Source organism: Leuciscus leuciscus (assembly GCF_965113295.1).
Source record: "Leuciscus leuciscus genome assembly, chromosome: 2".
NCBI lineage: Eukaryota > Metazoa > Chordata > Actinopteri > Cypriniformes > Leuciscidae > Leuciscus > Leuciscus leuciscus.
This window is the reverse complement of record NC_138726.1, coordinates 47,766,707-47,787,983: the sequence shown is the minus strand read 5'-3', so window position 1 is coordinate 47,787,983 and position 21,277 is coordinate 47,766,707. Positions and strand designations below refer to the sequence as shown.

General features: G+C 34.5%; 1 protein-coding gene across 2 annotated transcripts in view; it reads left to right on the top strand.

The window, feature by feature from the left end:
- The window catches only part of efl1 (elongation factor like GTPase 1), a 98,358-nt gene that overhangs the window by 7,807 nt on the left and 69,274 nt on the right, over positions 1–21,277 (top strand). For both annotated transcript variants that reach the window (XM_082154219.1, XM_082154218.1), the window contains exons 8-12: positions 224–347; positions 2,457–2,536; positions 3,807–3,943; positions 6,166–6,288; positions 9,013–9,112. In XM_082154219.1, coding sequence (XP_082010345.1) covers positions 224–347; positions 2,457–2,536; positions 3,807–3,943; positions 6,166–6,288; positions 9,013–9,112 — 564 coding nt within the window. The remainder of the gene's footprint in view (positions 1–223; positions 348–2,456; positions 2,537–3,806; positions 3,944–6,165; positions 6,289–9,012; positions 9,113–21,277) is intronic.

The window sequence follows — 21,277 nt, the reverse complement described above, 5'->3', positions numbered from 1 at the left end:
CATGCCCAAAAATCATAAAACTGGTCTCTTTCGATTCAATGCAGCATACCGAGTTGATTGATATCAGCTATTTTGGGCATTGGCCATTTTGAATTTTGTTGTAAAATGTTGTATTTGTATCGTACCATTACAAAACCCATGTGTCGTCGGCACCATGCTGAATGGGATGAAATAAAATGGCAAATAATGATGCTGAATTGTATTTTCTGTAATGCTCTGACAGAATCCATCAGTTTGCTGAGATGTACAGTCAGAAAATGGGCATCCGCTTCTGGGTTCTGCTCAAGACTCTGTGGGGCGATTTCTACCTCAACGCCAAAGCCAAAAAAATCATGAAGGGAGCTCAGGTACAATACTTTCTGAGAGATAATACACCTTAACATGGTTTATATACTTGTAGCATGGTAATACATTGGTATTTGGTTTTGAAACATTAAATAATGCCATGGTATTACGATTTTTATGCCACCTCATTCATTTTTTGTCGGCGTTTTCAATAGAGTCGTGTTGTTTTGCACCTGGGATTTTTTATTTATTTTTTATGTGCATTATTTACGTAATACAGGTATATGTTGTGGTGCATTAAATAGTTTTAAGCTGAAAAGTTTGCTATAGAGTGTTAATTCATAAGCAGCCCATGTGTCTGCTGTCCTCCTTTGAAGGACTGACAGGAAGTGGCCTGAAAGAGCTTCATGAGTGATGGGACAGCAGAGGCCCACCATTAGATTCTCTGGATTTGTAGAGCCATTTAGGACATTCAGATATGCTACAGTTATGCTAATGGGCGTCAGTTCTCTCACCAAAACCTCACCTTAGTAACTAGAGAGCATATACACATGCAAACATTAGTTTCAAACCTGTGGAACATCCTTTCACTGATCCGAACATAACAGACCTGGATACAGTGTTATAGGGGTCAATAACGTGACACTCATATCTTGTTTTTTGGATCTATTATAAAAAATAAATAAATAAAAGAGTAAAAAATGAATATTATACAGACAGTGATTTAACTTCTACACTTCTGTGATAGACTCATTTTATATTTCGTAATTAAAATGCAATAACAATTCTGAAATACTATTTATTTTTAAAAAGTATTCTACTGTAAAAAAAAATTGTTTGGTAATAAGAAGTCTCTTATGCTCACCAATTTGATAAAAAATACAGTAATAACAGTAATATTGTAAATAAAAATATAATTCGATTTTAAAATAAATCTGTTCTATTTAAAAAAAAAAAATTTAAATGTAATTTATTCCTGTCATGGCAAAGCTGAATTTTCAGCATCATTACTCCAGTCTTCAGTGTCACATGATCAGAAATCATTAAAATATGCTGATTTGCTGCTCATGAAATATCTCTTATTGTCATCAATGTTGAAAACTGTTCTGTTGCTTAATATTTTTTTGTAAACCGGGATCCGGATTTTTCAAGAGAAAGTTCAAAAGAACAGCATTTATTTGAAACAGAAATCCAAATGTTTTTACTGACACTTTTGATAAATTTGAATGTTTCCTTGCTTAATAAAAGTATTAAAGCATTGGTTTCATATTAATTTATTTTTACTCTCAAAATTTGTGCTGTGAATATTTTTTATTTATTTTTTGTAAAGGAAATTAAGATTAAAGTCAGAAAATCTACCATTGACTTTGATATAATGTTCACCATTTAACATTGTGATTGGTCAACTTTCTTGCTTGTTGAAAGTTGATTCAGCTCTGAAACAGCATAACACATAACCACTGTTTTAGGGTAAAATGAGTCTGTTTTAACATACTGAAGTTGGTTTAACTTATTGATCCACTTTCCTGTACTATCCATATTTCTGAGCAGTGAGCACATTTATAGCGTGTGTGTTTTAACTTGATTTGAAAAGATTTAGCAAAACCATATATTTTGAAGCTCATTTGTCATTGGCCCTGTATTTTGTGCCTTGGTTAATAAGAACACTCTTGTTAGAGATGTTTATAGTAATGTAGGTCGAAGATCTGAATAATGAACTCTTTGAAGATTTATGCCTCAATCTGCAGTTACCAGATGATTTAGACCGCCAGCCGTACAATGCTCAGACAAAACAGTGTCTTCAACCTAGACCGATCAGTCACGGCCATTATTCCACTCTGTCAGACAGATCTCATTCAGAGTTGGTTATGGAGGGCGACGTGACCTCCAGACGACAACATTGATTACAGAGTCAAGCCTAACTTAAGCCTTTAAACTCATTTGAGCTCAGATGTTAGTTGAGTTTGACCCCATTCAGTCACATTTGAAGCTCTTTATTATATGTCCAAAAAGGCAACTAATGAAGCAATGCGGCACTGGGCCGCTTACACAATGTCTTAGTTTGTGTATGCATTCTCTTTTTCATATAAATGAATATTTCCTAACTTTGTTCTATATACTGTCTTAATGGACATCACGCTCAACAACTTTTTCTTCTTTTCACTTCACAGTCCAAAGGAAAGAAACCTCTGTTTGTGCAGCTTGTCCTAGATAACATCTGGAGTATGTATGACGCTGTGGTCACTACAAGGTAACTTTCTGTATGAACTAATTTGTCTATCTATACATATGAGAAATTTACACCAACAAATGACTTATCTGTCCACTCTGAAAATGAAAATGCTGGGCATATTTGCCATTTAAAATAAACTTTCTATTAGGCAATATGGCAATCATTGGTGTTATTGTTATAACTTAAAATATTAAAAAGAGTTTTTGTTAACTGCAGTAAATCTGAAATAAAATAAATTATAAATATTTGATCAATTGAAATGGATTTAAAATATTAAATAATACTATAATAGTAAATAATACTAATAGTATTAAATGGACCTTAGCAGTGCTAACATTTTTATGAAATCAAAGTTGATTGTTTATTTTATGAATGCATGTTCCCGGTCTAATTGTGCATAATTCATCAGTGCACAATATTCAAATAAATAAATATATACAGTGTCTTGCCAAAGTATTCGTACCCCTTAAAGGATTAGTTCACTTTCAAATAAAAAAATGTCCTGATAATTTACTCACCCCCATGTCATCCAAGATGTCCATGTCTTTCTTTCTTCAGTCGAAAAAAATTTACGTTTTTGAGGAAAACATTCCAGGATTTCTCTCCAAATGCTGGACTTCAATGGCAACCAATGGTTTGAAGGTCCAAATGGCAGTCTTAATGCAGCTTCAAAGGCTTGACACTATCCCAGTCGAGAAATAAGGGTCTTATTGGGTCCAAATGTCACACACCTCTCAATAAAAGGTCTATAAGCTGAAAATGGATAAGAGCAAAAACGAAGCCATGAGATCAAAAGAACGCCTTGCAGAGATTTGAAGGTTCACAGGAGCATATGGCCTCCATAATCCCTAAATGGAAGAAGTTTGGAACAACCAGGACTCTTCCTAGAGCTGGTCTTCTGGCCAAACTGAGCAATTGATGGAGAAGGGCCTTGGTTAGAGTGGTGACCAAGAAGCTGATGGTCACTCTGGTTGAGCTCCATGATCATATATAGAGATGGGAGAAACTTACAAACATCACTGCAATACTCTGCTGATCTGGGCTTTATGGCAGAGTGGCCAGACTCAAGCAGGGACTGGGGGACTGCCACAAATCAGTTTTTTGCTTTGTCATTATGATGTTTGGAGTGTAGATTGATGTGAAAAAAGGTCATTTAAAGTAGTTTAACATTAGGCAGCAACATAACAAAATGTGAAAAAATGAAGGGGTACGAGTTCTTTGGCAAGACTCTGTATATATCCAGTATATATGCACTGTATATCTCACTTGACTGTTTTCACATTTCCAGGGACAAAGAAAAGGTAGAGAAGATGGTGACTTCTCTGGGGATAAAAGTCATGCCTCGTGACCTAAAACACTCGGACCCCAAAGTGCTCCTCAGTGCCATCTGTAGCCAGTGGCTTCCTGTGTCTCAAGCCGTGCTCTGTATCCTTTACCACACAAACACTGGTAATGACTTAAAAAGTCATTATTTTTTGCTTTTCTGTTTGGGGACGCAAGTGGTGCAGAAATTACACTGATTAACTTTGAATCCCTCTAGACAGAGTAAGGTTTTAGGTAATAATACAATGCTTGACTAAAACAAAGTAGGGAATACATTTGATATATAAACATAGGTTTAACCTCTTCATCTTGTTTTTTGGAGTGTCCAAATGTCTGAATTTGAGTATAGTTTCTAGAAACGTACAACACACAGTCCTCTGTTAATTATACACACCCTCTAGTGACGTTAGCCACATCAGCACTAGGCAGTTGACTGGCGTTGTCCACCTCCTCAGCCGTGATCTCACCAGCTGTATGGGAAGGAAACACAGAACCGACCGTTATTAGACGGCAATATGATTGTCACGGGCTCGCCTCGCAATTACTGTGGTTGCAGGTGCTCGGAGTGACACGTAACTGCGATTAACACTTTTGGTCAAATTTCAGTTGTTTCCCTAAACATGTAATTGAGTGATTCTCAAAATACTTCTCAAATGTGTAGTTTTGCCCTGCCTGGCAGGTGTTTTATGTTTGTGTGGTGTTGTTTTTTTGTTTGTTTTTTGTGAATGGAAAGGAGTTGGAGCTTTTCAAAGTTGGGTGAACCATTACTTTGAACCATTAGCAAAGAACAAATCTTTGCTTTTTAGTAGTGAGGACTACTAGGTATGTTAGATAAACTTGTTTAACTTAAAATTGATCTAGAGTAGTATGAATAGTAGCTTGTTTAAATCCTCAGACGTGTGTAGCCTCACAAGTCTTCATCTTCTCGACTGTATCCAGTATTAAAGTCATAGAAACCTCACAATTCTGACATCATTTTGTTGGTCAAACTCAACGTTCAACCCTGTTACCAAAGTTATTATAAGAAAAGTATCCTCAATCCAATACTTTTATTACGTTTATTTGAAGTACACTACTGTTCAAAGGTTTAGAATCGGTCAACTTTTTGTTTTTGAAAAGAAATTATTACTTTTCAGCATGGACACATTCAATTGATCAAGAGACAGTCAAGATATTTATAATGTTAGAAGAGAGTTTTGGTCCAAATATATGTTTTGTTTTCTTCTTTTTTTTTCTTTTTTTTTAGCTTTGTGTTCATCAAAGAATCCTAAAAGATTATCACCGTTTTCATAAAAATATTAAGCAGCACAACTGAACTTCTGCACAACTTCTGAAAAATCAGCTTTTCCATCACAAGTATACAATTTTAAAAACAGTTATTTTAAGTTGTAATAATATTTCACAATATTATGTTGTGTATTGTATTGTATTAATTTAATGTTGTTTTAATCAAATAAATGGATCCTTGGTGACTGAAAGATAATTCTTTCAAAAACATTTGAAAAATCTTACTTACCTAAAACTTTTGAATGGCAGTGTAAAATGATCAATAACTGCAAACCAATATTTGCAAACCTATCTTAATTTAGACAAAATTTGCAAACATGTTACCTATTTGGGTGTTAATTTATTTAAAATAAAGTGCATGTAAAATGTATTTATTTGGACCTCTCAGATTTTGCTAAAAGAGCTTATATAAACAAACTGGTAACACTTTAAAGTCTCATTTATTACCATTAGTTAATGCATTAACTAACATAAACTATCATTCAGCAAAATATTTTTACAGCATTTATTAACCTTTGTTAATGTTAGTTAATAAAAATGTTCATGTTCATGTTAGTTCACTGTGCATTAACTAATGGTAACAGATACAAATTTGGACCTTAAAAATGAAGTAGTCGTGCTGTCCTCTGTGTATGTTCTGTATATAACTTGACAGCCAGGTAAACTCTTTCCTAACATCAAGACTCTGAAATCAATAAACCTGTGGGCAGGAAGAGACTATGAAAGAGTTTACCTGGCTGTCAGGTTATATACAGAACATTTACCAAGGACAGCAATGGTGTAGAAGTATTGTGCATTAGTTCATGTTATCTGATGCATTTAAGTAATGTTAACAAATGAAACCTTATTGTAAAATGTTACCAATAAATTTGATATAAAAAGCATGTGATATCTACATCTAATGTTTTTTGAAGTTAAGCACCATATTTCATGGACCATTGGTTTAAAAACAAAAACAAAAACATTTCAGGCCCTATTTTGTACCCTATTTGTGGAAAGTGCCAGTCGAGTGTGTTCTCTTTAACTGTGTTACTCAGCGATGGTGTGTGAAAAGCTGCCCAGCCCAGCTGAGATCTCGGCTGAGAGAGTGGAAAAGCTGATGAGCGTGGGAGCGCGCAGGTTTGACTCTCTGCCCGAGAAAACACAGGAGCTAAAAAAAGGTGAGTGCGTGTTAACGGCTACAGCAGAGGATGTGATTCACACAACATTTCCTACCACCAGACTCCCATCTGTGGATACAAAACTCACACTCGTATTGCACGCGTGTGCTCTTCACTCAGGAAAACGGCGCTCTTAGATCTTTTCTAGCACTTTCTGCTCACTGGCAGCTTCCTAAGCCGACAGCACCTGTCTGCGCACTGTATTTGGATTGAACAGCTCCACTTTTGGCTTGTGGCTTTTTTTAAGCTGTATGATGGTGCAGTGGTCTTTTGTTGCGTTCCTCTTCTTTGAAAGGCAACATTTCACCCAGAAATTAAAAAGCTGTCATCATTTACTCCCTCGTGTCATTCCAAAACCATATAATCTTCCTTCTTCCGTGGAAACACTAAAGACGCTTAGCCCGAATGTTCAAGATGTTCTTTTATTGCGGTCAATCAAAAAGGCATCATGAAAACACAAAAGCACCATAAAAGTTGTCTGTACATCTTGTGCGCTGAAGTCATATGATAGCTGTGTGTGAGTAACAGACTTAGATGTGGCTATTTTGGTTATTTTGGTACAATTGAGATACTATTATAGTTTTTATTCATATTTTGAATTCCTTTTTTTGTTTACAGTATATTCTCCTTTTTTGTTTAAATTTTTTAAATAAAGTTTTAGTAATTTAAAAAAAATTTTTGTAATTGTATAATTTTTTTTATAGGTTTTGTTCATTTTTATTTTTTTATTTTTTTTTAGTACATCAAATTGGGACAATTTGTCTCGGCGATTAGCTGAAATAGTACAAAAGTAATTATAGATATTTTTATTATATTTCAAGTAACAAAAATGATGCATGATCAGCAGTTTCATGTGAGGAAAAAGCTCTTGCGTATGCCATACTAATTTGTCACGTCCGCCAGCAGAAAGTGACTTCTGTGTGAGCCGTGGTTCATACATTGCTACACTATTGACAAAATCTCCCCGAAAGTTTGCAATGCGACCAGACCTTTATAGAAAAAAGTTAATTCAAAAAGAATATTCTGTCCTCATATTCTGTCATGTTGTTTCAACCCTGTATGCTGATATTTTTTTTTTCTATAGAATAAATTAAAATCATGATTTGCTGAAAACATTCCATTTCACAGTAGCACATTTTTATTAGTTATAATAAAATAATCATTTTTATTTATCATTAAAAATGGCACACCAAGGGCCAGATTTACTAAACGGGGCAAATTAGCGTGAGAGCGCAATTCCAAAAAAATGGTGATGGGAGTGGAAAGTTCTGCGTGTGATCTGCAAGTACTGACGACTTGCAAATTAAAGAACACAGACGCAGCCGTATCATTTACATAATGACCAACGCAATCTACCAAGAGCGTTGTGAAATAATGGCTCAAATACCAGTAAATTGACTAGCGTAAACCTTAGTAAATCACCTTGCGTGATTCATTTAAATGCTCTCCTCCCATAAATTTTGCGTCTGAAAGGAAAACTCCTATAAAATGCATATGCGATAAGGTCAGCCGCCAAAATAACCCCCTCCACGCATTTTCAGCGCTAAGTTTTTTTTTACAGCGTGTCTTTAGTAAATCCTTTTAACGGCAAAAGAGGGTTTGCGCTGGTGCGAGCTGTTAGTAAATCTGGCCCCAAGGCTTTTCACGCTCGGTTTGAAGTCAGTGACAAGATGCATGAATCGCATGCAATGACATCCACTGCTAATATGGCTATATGACTGTGCATGATGACAGAATGTTTTATTTTTGGGTGAACTATTGGTATTAAAGATAATGGTTTAATTTAGAACCAAAACAATTAAGTTGGGTGGTCCATTAAACTCCTAAGTTCTTAGTGTCACAAAGAGATTATCTAGATCTTTAGAAAACTGTCTACATTAGTGGACAAAAGTGATGTTCTGCCTAGGCAAATCTTCACCGTTTATTAAAATATTACTACAAATTTGTTTAAGATTTTGTAAGCATCCTGCATAGTTTTACTTTTAGTCACTTGTTTTATTTGTGACCACGCAATGAAACCTGCCAAATTGTGCGGACATAATCTTTGTCCAGGCGGTCATACAAAGAAATTATGAACACTTGCATAAAACAAGTGAGAACCAGTGAAAGATTATCTATTGATTATGTGGTTTGCCTTTTTTGCAAATTCATTTAGTCAGATAATACCTTAACCAAGTTTAGTGTTTTGTTCTTCCCTCATAATTAGAATATTCAAAAATGTATATACAATATTTTCCTCATAATCTGATGATTTAATCGAACTTGTAGGCTCACTAAAACAAATATTCTTTCTGGACATCACTTTTGGCCTCTACTTTGGTTCGGTTTTTTTTAAAAGCCCCAGAAGTCGAATGCAGTCTGTGTTAAAAGTTGCCAGAGGGCATTTGTTTTTCCAGCCTTCACACAATTGCTACAAGAGTTTGTGTAATAGCAGGATGCTTTTAATACCGTGTGGCCTAAGGCTGAGGTTTCTTTGAGCTCATGCATTAAAAAGCAAAGCGCTCCTCAATTCTGGCTCACGGATTGTAATCTCACGCTTTTAAAGTCATTTCTGATGGCGCCTAGGTGTGAAATTTAGTTTGATTTTGTATTCATATAAAAGGACCACACCGTGTCCCATCCATATTGTGTTCAAAGTCCGAATTGTACAATTACACTAGTGTTGCTGGCATTAAATAAGACTTTCTTTTTAATCTATTTGCTCTGTGTGTTTGTCCCCTGTAGCATTTCTAGATTGTTCGGCTGATGAGACGGCGCCTGTAATTGTCTTTGTGTCAAAGATGGTTTCCGTGGACTCCAAAGCTCTGCCACAGAACAAACAGAGGTATTGAACTTTTTTTGGTTTATTTTCAGATAGATGTTAGTTATGTAGAGCTTGTATTGTTGTGGTTATGTACTGTAGATGGCATGTGACTTTCTAATCCTAAAACTGCTGTTCTCCAACTTTCTCATTGTGATTTATGACTATAGGAACAGGGCCTGTTTATCACCTCATATTTAATCATTATAATTCCGATAATTAATTCAATTAGCTAACCCTCTGGTGCTGTTCGATAATTTTTTTTTACCAAAATGTTTTACTTTTTGGTGTTTTTAGAATTTTTTACTTCATCAGGATAGTGCGAAACTTAGTAAAGGTTTTGGTACGTAGTATGTGAACACAAATAAAAAATCACGGACTCAAAAAGGTTCATTGGTCCTGAAAAAAACGGACAAACTTGTACTGTTCGCGGTTATAAATGACCACATTGGAAACGAATGGGAAGCGAATTTCATCTAGTGGAAACGTTTGGTACTGTGCCCATACAAAATCTTACCGAAAGCTCTTTATTTTTTAAATTTTTTTTATGTTAACCTCAAATTTGGAACACAACTTCTTTAGATTTATGGCTGTGAATTTATAATAGTATTATGTTTCAGTTTTTTTTGGGGGGGGGGGTTTATTTCGGAAATAATCTGCCAGGTGTCTTCTTTAAAAAGAGACCGAACTGCAGTCTCTGCTCCAAAGCATTCAAGATTTATGACAGTTTAAGGTGAAAAGTTTCAGGTCTATGCTCAAAAAGTGAATAACAGGTAATAAATGGATCATAACTATTCCATAAATATAATTTAGCATCATAAAATCCCCTAAAAATATTAAATAAAAAAACAGTATCAAACTCAAATATAGTACATTCATTTAATTTAGGGAAAAAAAACCTGTCAAGCTGTCAATACATGTTAGCTAGATTATATTCACTACCTGTCTTGCAATGTGTGTTGTGTTTTTGCTTAAATATAGCTAAATTATGGTTTGGGCTTTTTTAAAACTTCTATCACATGTCATGATTTGTATTGAGTTCACATCAAGCAAAGCTAATGCGATTTTACGTACAGCATGTTTTACACTTCAGACTTTTTTTTGTATTTTCCGGTTAGAGAACAGTCACGTTGCATCACCAAAACCAGCGAGCATTGATGTTCACTGTTTTGTTGAATTATTAAAATAATAACATAATCTCAGGGGGAACATCAAGTAAATATTTCAGGTTAAAGTGGTTAAATTTTTTTTTTGGCAATCCTTGCCCTAGTGAAACAGGATGTCACAACATGGCTTACCACTTAAAAACATACAATATGAATGATAATATTCTTCAGTTCACACATTTTCTGAAGAAAAGGAAATATTTATTTCACATTTATTAAATAAAATAATACATTTTATACAATACGAAAGAGTTTACTTCATTCAAAGATGGGGATTTGTTATTATTTTGAATAAAAGACTAGGTGGATAAAAATGCTTATTTTAATGGGTGCAAATATTTGTGAAGGGTGCTGTATATAATATAATAATATTCCTTATGGTAATTTTCTTTCCAGCGTAGCACATATGAATAACTGGATCTGTTAAAACACTATTCACAAAACTGTTATAATAACCAATTGGACAGAAGGTCTTTTTTGCTTGACTGGCAATTGACAGGTGAATTGAGAAAATATAAATATTTAATTTATAAAGTAATAGTAAAATAATATAAAGTATATTGTTGCTCCTATGACAATAGGACTATTTAGCTTTTTCCCTGGATATGTTTAGCGAACGGTCTTGAATGTTGTTTTGTCGCATGCAGCATCATTTACAAAATGAGCCTTTTTCTGTCTCCTCTGTCACGTAAACGTGAAGACACATTGTAATTTTGTTTTTCATATTTTTGTTTTGGTGGCTTAATGTGAGGAACATTCCACATATGTGTCTCCACATGGACAAAAACAGCCTTTAGGCATCATTGATAAACGTCTGCTGGTAAATCTTCCACGAGGAAAGAGTAAGGACAGATGTTTTCTTTTGTAGATGGTTTATGGGACTTCGATTTGAGTCGCTCACATAATTTACATCAGCGAGGATTAGACTATCATTCCGACTTAAACTATGTGCTGCAACCACATGTAATTCCTAAAGACTTTTATTTACTTGGATTTGCCCTTGATGAATGTTAATTTTGGATGCTGGCTTTACTGCACAACAAAGACAAAATGCAGTAACTTTATTGTTAAAGGGATAGTTCACCCAAAAATGTCAATTCTGTCATCATTTACTCATCCTTATGTTGTTCCAAACCTGTATGAGTTTCTTTCTTCTGCTGAACACAAAATAAGATATTTTGAAGAATGTTGGTAACCAGACAGTTGATGGTAACCATTGACTTCCATAGTAGGAAAAAAAAAAATACTATGGAAGTCAATGGCTACCGTCAACTGTCTGTTTACCAACATTCTTCAAAATCTCATCTTTTTGAACACTTTAAGACATAATACAATTTCTTAGACTGTAAAGAAAGAATTGGTTTTAACTGTGCTCTGATGCACAGAATGTGAAATTAATATCAAATAAATCAAAATGATTTTTTCTTAGCTCCAGTATTGGTGTAGTTACTGAGTGGTGCTTTTGTAGAGCAGTGGGACATTTAAAGGAAATCTTTTGGGATTTTAAAACAGAGATTGATCCTGATTGATTTCCCTTTTTAGCTATCCAGTAGAGATTATTCCAATACCATACGAGTAGATTTCTGATAAAAATTGGTACAAAAATTCCAGTTTATCCAGGGGAATCTGATTTGATTCCCATCAAATTCCCAATATGATCGTTTTAGGATTGGTTCCAAATGATGAGAGAAGTTCCAAAAAGAATCCTGTATACATTCCTTCAGGCATTTTGACGAGGACGAGAGCTCTAGGATCCTGAATGATAGATCTCTCTCTCTCTGCGTGTGTGTGTGTTTTGAGTAAGTTTACTATAGCCCTTGGGTTCTACAAACTTAATGGACCTTGGCCAAACAGTGATGTAGCAGTTGATCGATACGGCACCTAGCTTGCTCTGTTTGTGTACTGTATGTGTGTGAGCACAAGTTTGTGCTGCTGTTCTTGTCCTTTGTTGCTGGACTATGAAAATTGATATCCTACAGTAATGTTGCTTGCTTAGATCCTGTCCCTGTTGATGTCTTTTGTGTCTGGACTCAATTGAAACAAATGTTTTTCAGTTTTCATCCTCCTAAGTGAGGTGACATCATGTCAGCGCTGAGGAACAATGCCTGTTGCAGATCCAGGAGCATACGCTAGATGGTGCTCTCAGCCGCGTCAAACTCCTCAAATGACCCCAGATCTGAGGGCATGAGCTGCTCAGACTCTTTGTTCTCGAGTCAGTGTGTCAGTCAGCTCCCAGACGGCCCCTTTAGGACTGACCTCAGATCAGACATTTTCCATTATTCATCGGGTCGGGTGGAAGTGTGCAATGAAATTTGGTGGTGTTACAGATAATTCAGTCAAGTGGGTTTTTGTTTCCATCTGTGTCTTTTCAAACATTCCACCCACTCACAAAGTCTTACACTTGCATACTTGATCCGTCTGTCCGCTGTTTGCAACCCTTTTGTTCTCACTTTTTGTCTCCTTTCTCACCTTCTACAGTAGGTGACAGCCTGGAGTACAGGTGGGCGGTATGACCAAAATCTTATATCATGGTATGATCACATACAAATACAATGAAAAATAGTTTATATATGAACAAACAAACAAACCGAAAACAAGAATTATTGACAGTTTCTGGATAATCCAGTAAATGCAAGGGACTTCATCTCATTTGATTTATTTTCTTTATATGTGTGTGCGTGCGTGCGTGTGTGTATTATGGGGGGCGAAACAGGAAATAATATGTAAATCTGAATATATAGTTATAAGCCTGAAAATATAAATCTGAATATATAGTTATAATTTTGAATATATAAATGTAAATCTGAATATATAGTTACACATCTGAATGTATAAATGTAAATTAAAATATATAGTTATAACTCTGAATATATATTTATAAATCCTGAATATATATAATTATAACTCTGAATATATAAATGTAAATCTGAATATAGTTATAACTCTGAATGTATAAATGTAAATCTGAATATATAGTTATAACTGAATATTTAGTTACAAATCTGAATATATAAATGTAAATCTGAATATATAGTTACACATCTGAATGTATAAATGTAAATTAAAATTAAAATATATAGTTATAACTCTGAATATATATTTATAAATCCTGAATATATATAATTATAACTCTGATTATATAAATGTAAATCTGAATATATAGTTATAACTCTGAATATATAAATGTAAATCTGAATATATAGTTATAACTCTGAATATATAGTTATATATCGAATTAATGTCATATTTATAAATGCCGTTCAAAAGTTTGGGATCGGTAAGATAATGTTTTTCAAAAGAAGTCTTTTATGCTCACCAAGGCTGCATTTATTTGATTAAAAATAAAAAATAAACTGTAATATTGTTAAATATTACTACAATTTAAAATAACTGTTTTCTATTTGAATATATTTAAACATATAATTTATTCCTGTAATGCCATTGTGAATTTTCAGCATCAATACTCCAGTCTTCAGTGTCACATGATCCTTCAGAAATCCTTCATTCTAATATGCTTATAAATATAATATAAAACACACATATATTATGCAAACACAAACTTCTATGTTAGATGTGATTAATCGCGATTAATCGATTTGACAGCACTAATCTAATCTAATCTAAATCTATATGTATGTGTATAGTTGTTATTATTATTAATGTATTATTAATTTATTTAATTTATAACAACAGCCCTTTAAAATAACAGTTTGTCAAATAACAAATCATTCCTGCCCACTATATATAGATGTATCTACTGGTTGACACATTTCTACCCTTACACTATATGGTCTATCACCCAGCCTGGAATGATTTCGAGGCCTTTGTTCTCACCCTTTGACCTCACCCTCACTGTTTTATGTCGACTGGGTAAGCGTGACACTGGACAGTCGACGATATGGCTCGCTGATGTCGAAGCGAATTATCTGGACTTTAATGTGTGGAGAGACAGTTGCACTTTTAAATTATTAGAAGCAGATGGCCTGGGCAAACCCTGACGACGCTTGGCGGCACTTCTGTCTTTGAGTGTTGTTTTGACAGAGGGGGCTGTGGAACATGTGCAGACCCTTGCAGGCTGCATGTAGCTTTTCATTGGCTGCAGGAGCTCCCGTGTAGCTTTAGCTGGCGGATCCGGGGTGCAGCTAATAAAATCCATGCAGTGTTTGTGTAGAGCAGGAAGAGTGATTAGAGGCATGCATGTGACTGTCAGAGCTTACACGCAAGAAACACTGTTCTGGAACCAGTTGCTTTCTTGGCAACATATTGAGATGGGTAACTGTAAGCAGGTGAAACGCTATTAGCATAACAGGATATTCAGTGGAAAACTTTTCTCTTTCAGGAATTGGTTGGATCGTGAAAAGTGGGCTTTAAGTGCCAGAATGAAGCCAGGTTGTTGGAGATTTGTTGATATAATGCTCACAAGGCTGCATTTATTTGATGAAAAATATAGTCATATTTCAAATTTTAACTATCAAAACAACTGACTTTTCAGCATCATTACTCCAGTCTTCAGTTTCACATGATCCTTCAGATATCTAGCAGCTGATTTGCTGCTCAAGAAACATGTCTTATTAATATGTTGAACACAGTTGTGCTGCTTAATATTTTTGTGGAAACCATGAAAGTTTTTTTTTTGGGGGGGGATTCTTTGATAAATAGAAAGAACAAAATATATTTATTTTTTACATTATAAATGTCTGTACTGTCACTTTTGATTAATTTAATTCGGCCCTTGTTGAATAAAAGTTGAATTTCTTTAAAGGAGCCGTATGTAAGATTGTGGCCAAAACTGGTACTGCAATCACTTTCAAATTACTGTAGAGCGGTGTATCCCCTCCCCCTCCCCCCTGACTCGAGGTTGCCAGATAGGCTGGCATTTTTTATCCGACACGTTTGTAGCTGCAGCTGTGGTAACTAGAGCAGAGCTGGCGACCCGGATGCCGAAACACTACTGACTTCGTGATTGGTAGATAGGTGGAGGGTGGCGCATCAGGCCAAAACACAACATGACAACATCAACATCAGTTGAGGGCTGCAACTTCACTTTTTAAATGACAATATCCTGGCCGGACTACTGTTGTCAGTGATATAAGTATTTGAAATGAACATGATTTCTTAATGTCTAGTGACATATCAGGGCCATTTTATGATTAATTGAAATACATTTCTTACATACGGTTCCTTTAATTATGATATTCTTCTGACTGATGACAAATTTATGAACTGTTTTGCCTTTTAATTGACCGGATAGTGGTGATGTGACAGGAAAGTAAGTAATTAAACTATGTATTATAAATGTATTATTCAGAAATGACTTTTGTCTTCATTGCCTGAATTCTGCATTGAACTCTATGTACTGTAGCAAGGCATCAAACTCCTCAGATTTTTATTCTTTTATTCTAAAATGTTTACTTTTTGTGTCAATTATGACATAATTTCTGCTGTCATAATTAAGACTTTATCTCATAATTATCACTTTTTTTGTCATAATTTTCACTTTTTATGTGACTTAGTATCTCTACGCTGTCAGCGAATCATAACAGAGGTAATTTATATACAGAAGTCTTAAAGGTACAGTTGCTAAAACAGGCAGTTTGATCATAAAATGGTGAATAATGGTCATGAAAAACTCAATTTCACTTTTTTTTTTTTTTTTAAGGAAACTTGGTTAAAAGTGAATTCTTTAAGAGTGCAGAATTGGTTTCCTTTAACTTTTGAACGTTTTCACGTATACATTTTAACTGGAACCGAGTAATTTCTCTTCCCAGCACCAGCAAAACACCTTTTCCCCTGACTGAAGGAGACTGACAGATTGAACTGGATCGAGCCACGTTTAATTTAGCGTGTTGATTTTCAAGCGGTCGCCATCTCGCCAAACACTTTTGATGCTTAAATACCTTCTACTCCGTGTGTTTCGAACGCCGTCTAGCTCGGTGGAGATCAACTCCATTTCCTTCGGGTCTGCTAGAGTCATCGAGGGATGAGCGCGATTTATTAACGGAAAAAGAGTTGGGCCGCGGTAATGTACTCCTGTTTATTCAGTCTAACATCATACTGTTTCCTTCAATCAAGAATGCTGCGGTTAATATGCCACCGTATTTGGGCCTTGACCGCCAGCTCCCTGTTTATCCTCCTTGGCTGCGGGCCGTTCAGAGAGGAGATGGACGGCTCCCAGTGGCTCTTTAGCTTCTTCTTACTTTCATTGTTTGCTTGCATTTACTTTCTGTTGTATTCAGTCACGTCTCACCCTCCTTTTCTCCAGACGGACGCTCTCTCTCTCTTGCTATCTTTGTTTCTTTCTCTGTCTCACTTTCTCTGTCTCATGTTTTCCCCCAAACTTAAAGCAGTCAGCTTCAGGGTATCCAGGCATAAAGTTTCTTCCTGACCTGAGATGATCTTTTCTCTTTCTCACGTCTATGGGGTCTCTGCCCTACACACACACACACACACTCACACTCACACTCACACTCACACTCACACACAAACAAACACATGGGTGTTTCTTCAACTACGAGCACTCTGTGTCCCAGCGGTTGAATTTAGTTTATTTTTGTTTATGAAGGTCACATTAAACTGTCTTATATATAAACCAGGCCATCATCATTTATTTTTTATACTTTTCAGTTGCCTTTTATGCATATATTTAAGGCTGTCATTCAATTAGTAAATTATTTATTAGGCAAAAACTGGTTTTAGATTAGAAGTCAATGTATTGTTGGTTTCATCTCTGTATTATGCATACATATGTGTGTCAAGCTAAATATCACTGTGTATGTATGTGTGTATATATATATATATATATATATATATATATATATATATATATATATATATATATATATATATATATATATATATATATGAAGTGTTCAAATGCAAAAGCCTCTAAGTGCCATCTTCTACAATTATAATTTTTATCAAGCTCCTATGTTTAAGTTCAGTAATTTCACTTAAATTACAATTAATAGGTAATCTTCATTGCCATTTAAGTGAAATTACTGAACTTAAATATACAAGCTTGATAAAAATTATCATTCTAGAAGAAATTTTCAGATGGCATTTAGAGGCTTTTGCATTTGAACACTTCATATATATATATATATATATATATATATATATATATATATACATATATATATATACATATATATATACATACATACACACACACACACACACACACACACACACACACACACACACACACTGTATGTACACCCACATACTTCCATTTATATATATATATATATATATATATTATTTGTTTATTTATTTTTAAAGAAAAAGTGTCTTTTTTTTCTCTTTTTTTTCTTTTCTTTTTTTCTCTACATAAAATTATATCTGTGGACAAAAGAACTGGCTGTTTTGTTTTAAAAATGATTAAACTGTCATTTCTATTGTAGATTTTGTGTCCATGTGAGATTTGGTGCAAATGCTGTTTGTTCATGGAAGTTTAGTGTTATAAAATGATTTAAATTGCATTGAAAAAAAATACATGTGTGTTTGAAAAGGTTATGGCATATTTTTAGGGACCATAGGGACCAAAATAAAATAAAATAAATAAAAACCCATATATTTGTTTTCTTAGCTCCGCAAGCGTTTCTCCTGCAAATGAAGTGTGTGGGATGTGCGTCTAGGTCTAAAGGATGACATCATATTTTGTGAGGACAGCTTTTAGCTTGTAAATGAGCTTCCCTCCATATTTTCTTTCAAAACATCATATCTAAGTGTGATCGTCCATAAGCACATTAGCGTAGCGAGGGACGTCAAATGCATGAAAACACTCCCACATCAGATGAACTTTGACCCTTTGGAGTGAACTGATAAAGGGGCATTGCAAACATAGAGGCTGAGAAAATGGACATAAAGTGTTCGTTTAGACCAAGATGCATCTCAGATTTCAACTTGAAAAGTTGCGACGACAGCAGCTGCTAGCGTTATATCCCCTGACCCACATTTCAAAGGCACTGTTCCAGCCTTTACATATCAAAACAGTGTTATTTAAGCAAACCCAGATATCCTGCGCTGGAGGGAGACTTTGGCATAAGCAGCATTGCTACTTGTAGTTTATTTGATCTTTCGTCTTGATTTGATAGAAGCTTCTGTTGATGTTCGTTTTGTGAGTTTTCGAGCTATGTGTTCATATGAAACATGCCAGGAGGAGTATGGGTATACTTTCAAAATATCTGTGTTTTTTGGGGGGGGAGTTTTTTGATTTAGAGACTAATAATTATTTATTTTTTTATTCTTCAGCGTGGCACTAAGAGATTTTATGTTTTTATTGTCATTTTGAAGTATTTATTAAATATCCCTTGTGGATCCTGAATAGAATTCCTTCCTACATATCCAGATTTTCAGCAAAAACATTTTAAAATGGATTTTTCCTTTCAATTCATCGTTGTGGATTTAAATCAGATTGATCATTTCCCGCAGGACGTTGAATTGGAATGACCGGAAGATACATTTACAGAATTATTTATTTATTTATAATCCATATGTCTTTATGCTACGAGTAAAGGCATTTATATTGTTACACAATGTTCTGTTATTTTGAACTTTATCCATCAAAGAATAAAAAAAATAAAATAAAAAAGAATCCACAAAAATAATAAGAAATGTTTCTTAAGCAGCAAATCAGCATATTATAATGATTTCTAAAGGATCATGTGACTCTGGAGTAATGATGCTGAAAATTCAGCTTTTTCACAGGAAAAATGACATATTAAAATATATTTAAATGGTAAACAGTTATTTTAAATTGAGATTATATTTCACAATATTACTGTTTTTACTCTATTTTTTATCAATTAAATACAGCCTTTGTGAGTACAATAGACTACTTTCAAAAACATGAACAATTCTTACAGACTCAAAACTTTTAGATATATATTTTGCTCTATTTGAACATTTAAAAAATACAAGTAGTTTTGCATTTCTTTCTTTGCGTTCTTCGGTTCAGATTTGCCTGTCACCTCAGTTGACTTTAAGGGATTGATTGGCGCACAACCCTGACATATACTCTGGTCAAGTCTGCTATTTTTTCCTCTCTTTTTTTCCCAGTTGAATGAACTGCATCATGAAACCTGCAAAGCACAAATGCATTCCTCCACCTTTGGGGTTGCCATAGCAATGATCAATTTGGGTCAGTGTGTGTGTGTGGTATGAGATTTGGCGTGTGGGAGTGTTGTCAGCCACTCTTACACACACACTGCATGCAACGTTAATATGTTGGCTTGCCTGATTGGCTGCTGGTGCTGGGGGCTTTTATTAATGGCACAAGGCAGTCGGTAGGCAGAAAATTGGTTTGGCTGTTCAGTGCTCATGCAAAGACATTGATGATTATGCAATAAACAATGTTACTCAATGGAATAGCAAGGTTTCTTTAAAATACACTCTTAGAAGGAGAAAAGGTTCTATATATAACCCTAAAGGGTTCTGTCATGCACTTCATATGTATATATAACCTTTTTTAAAAGTAAAAACTAAATGTTATGGATTTAGTTTTAATGATTTTTTTAATACATTTTTAATGTTAATGAAATTGAGCTCGTAAACATACTTTATCACTAGTAAAAATGAAATAACCCTAACCTGATCATTTAAGACATTTCTCTTATAAATAACCATTTTTTTGCATAAAACCTTCTTTAAAATTGAGTCAAAAACCATGGGTTTCTATATATGTGACCCTGGACCACAAAACCAGTCACATGGGTCAATTTTTTTAAATTGACATTTATACATTATCTGAAAGCTGACTAAATAAGCTTCCCAGTTATGTATGGTGGATATGTATAGGATAATATTTGGCCGAGATACAGCTATTTGAAAATCTGGAATCTGAGGGTGCAAACAAATCGAACCATTGAGAAAATCGCCTTTATAGTTGTCCATTTCGGTTCGCGATTGTGCTGCATTACCTCACAAATATAAATGTTTTATATATTTATGGTAGGAAATTGACAAAATATCTTCATGGAACATGATCTTTACTTAATATCCTAATGATTTTTAGGCATAAAAGAAAAATCGATAATTTTGACCCATACAATGTTGGCAACTGCCACAAATATACCCGTGCGACTTGTGACTGGTTTTGTGATCCAGGGTCACATATAGAGTGTATGTAACCTTGCAAATGTTAATGTACAGTAGTGGCCAAAAGTGATGTCCAGCCTAGGAAAATTGACATCTTCACCCTTTATTTAAATATTATTAAATATTTTGATAAAATATTAGATTAAAAAAATATATGAAAGGTTTGGTAATCATATTACATAGTTGTGCTTATTTTTGATAACGCAAAGTAGTCAATGTTTATACTGTTCTTTATTAGAACAGTGGAGGTTGGTCAGGTTCGAACCTGGGTTTTCTTGAGACCATCAGTTATTTATATGTTTTGGGCATAAATCTAATTGTTTATATAACATATTTATTGTATTTAAAATGTAATTTTATACATTGCAAAATGCAGATATTAGATTCACAAATCTCCATCTTAACAATTGTTTCCAATGGAAAACATCTGTAGTTTAATGTCTTGCATGCTGAAAACTGATGAAGTGTGTTTTGTGAGTAGATTATGTGTTTTGTGTGTGCAGATTTAGAAACAATTTAAATTTCCATTCCTCTATCATCTTTTTTTCTCCCTTTGAGAATATTAAAAAACAATCCCGCTTGTGGTTTTTAAAGACTTGGCCGTAATGTTCTGTACCCATTACTTCATGACCACAGTGGCCGAGCTTGTAAATGAGCTTCATGCTGTTTCCATTATTGCCAATAAGCGAAACATTCAGACCTTTGAAAAGGAAAACATTACAATTCGGAGGAGGACTGATATAAAGCACTTGAGATGCACAACATGATTGAAGCACTGATGGAGCGGAAGTCAAAAGGGGGGAAGTGGGTAAAAATCTATTGTGTAATTGAGACCCAAATCAGTTGATTTATGGTCAAATTCACAATTGTAGTTGCTATTGCACTACAGTGTTTGAAAACACAGCTTTAAGAAGTTGAGGTTTTC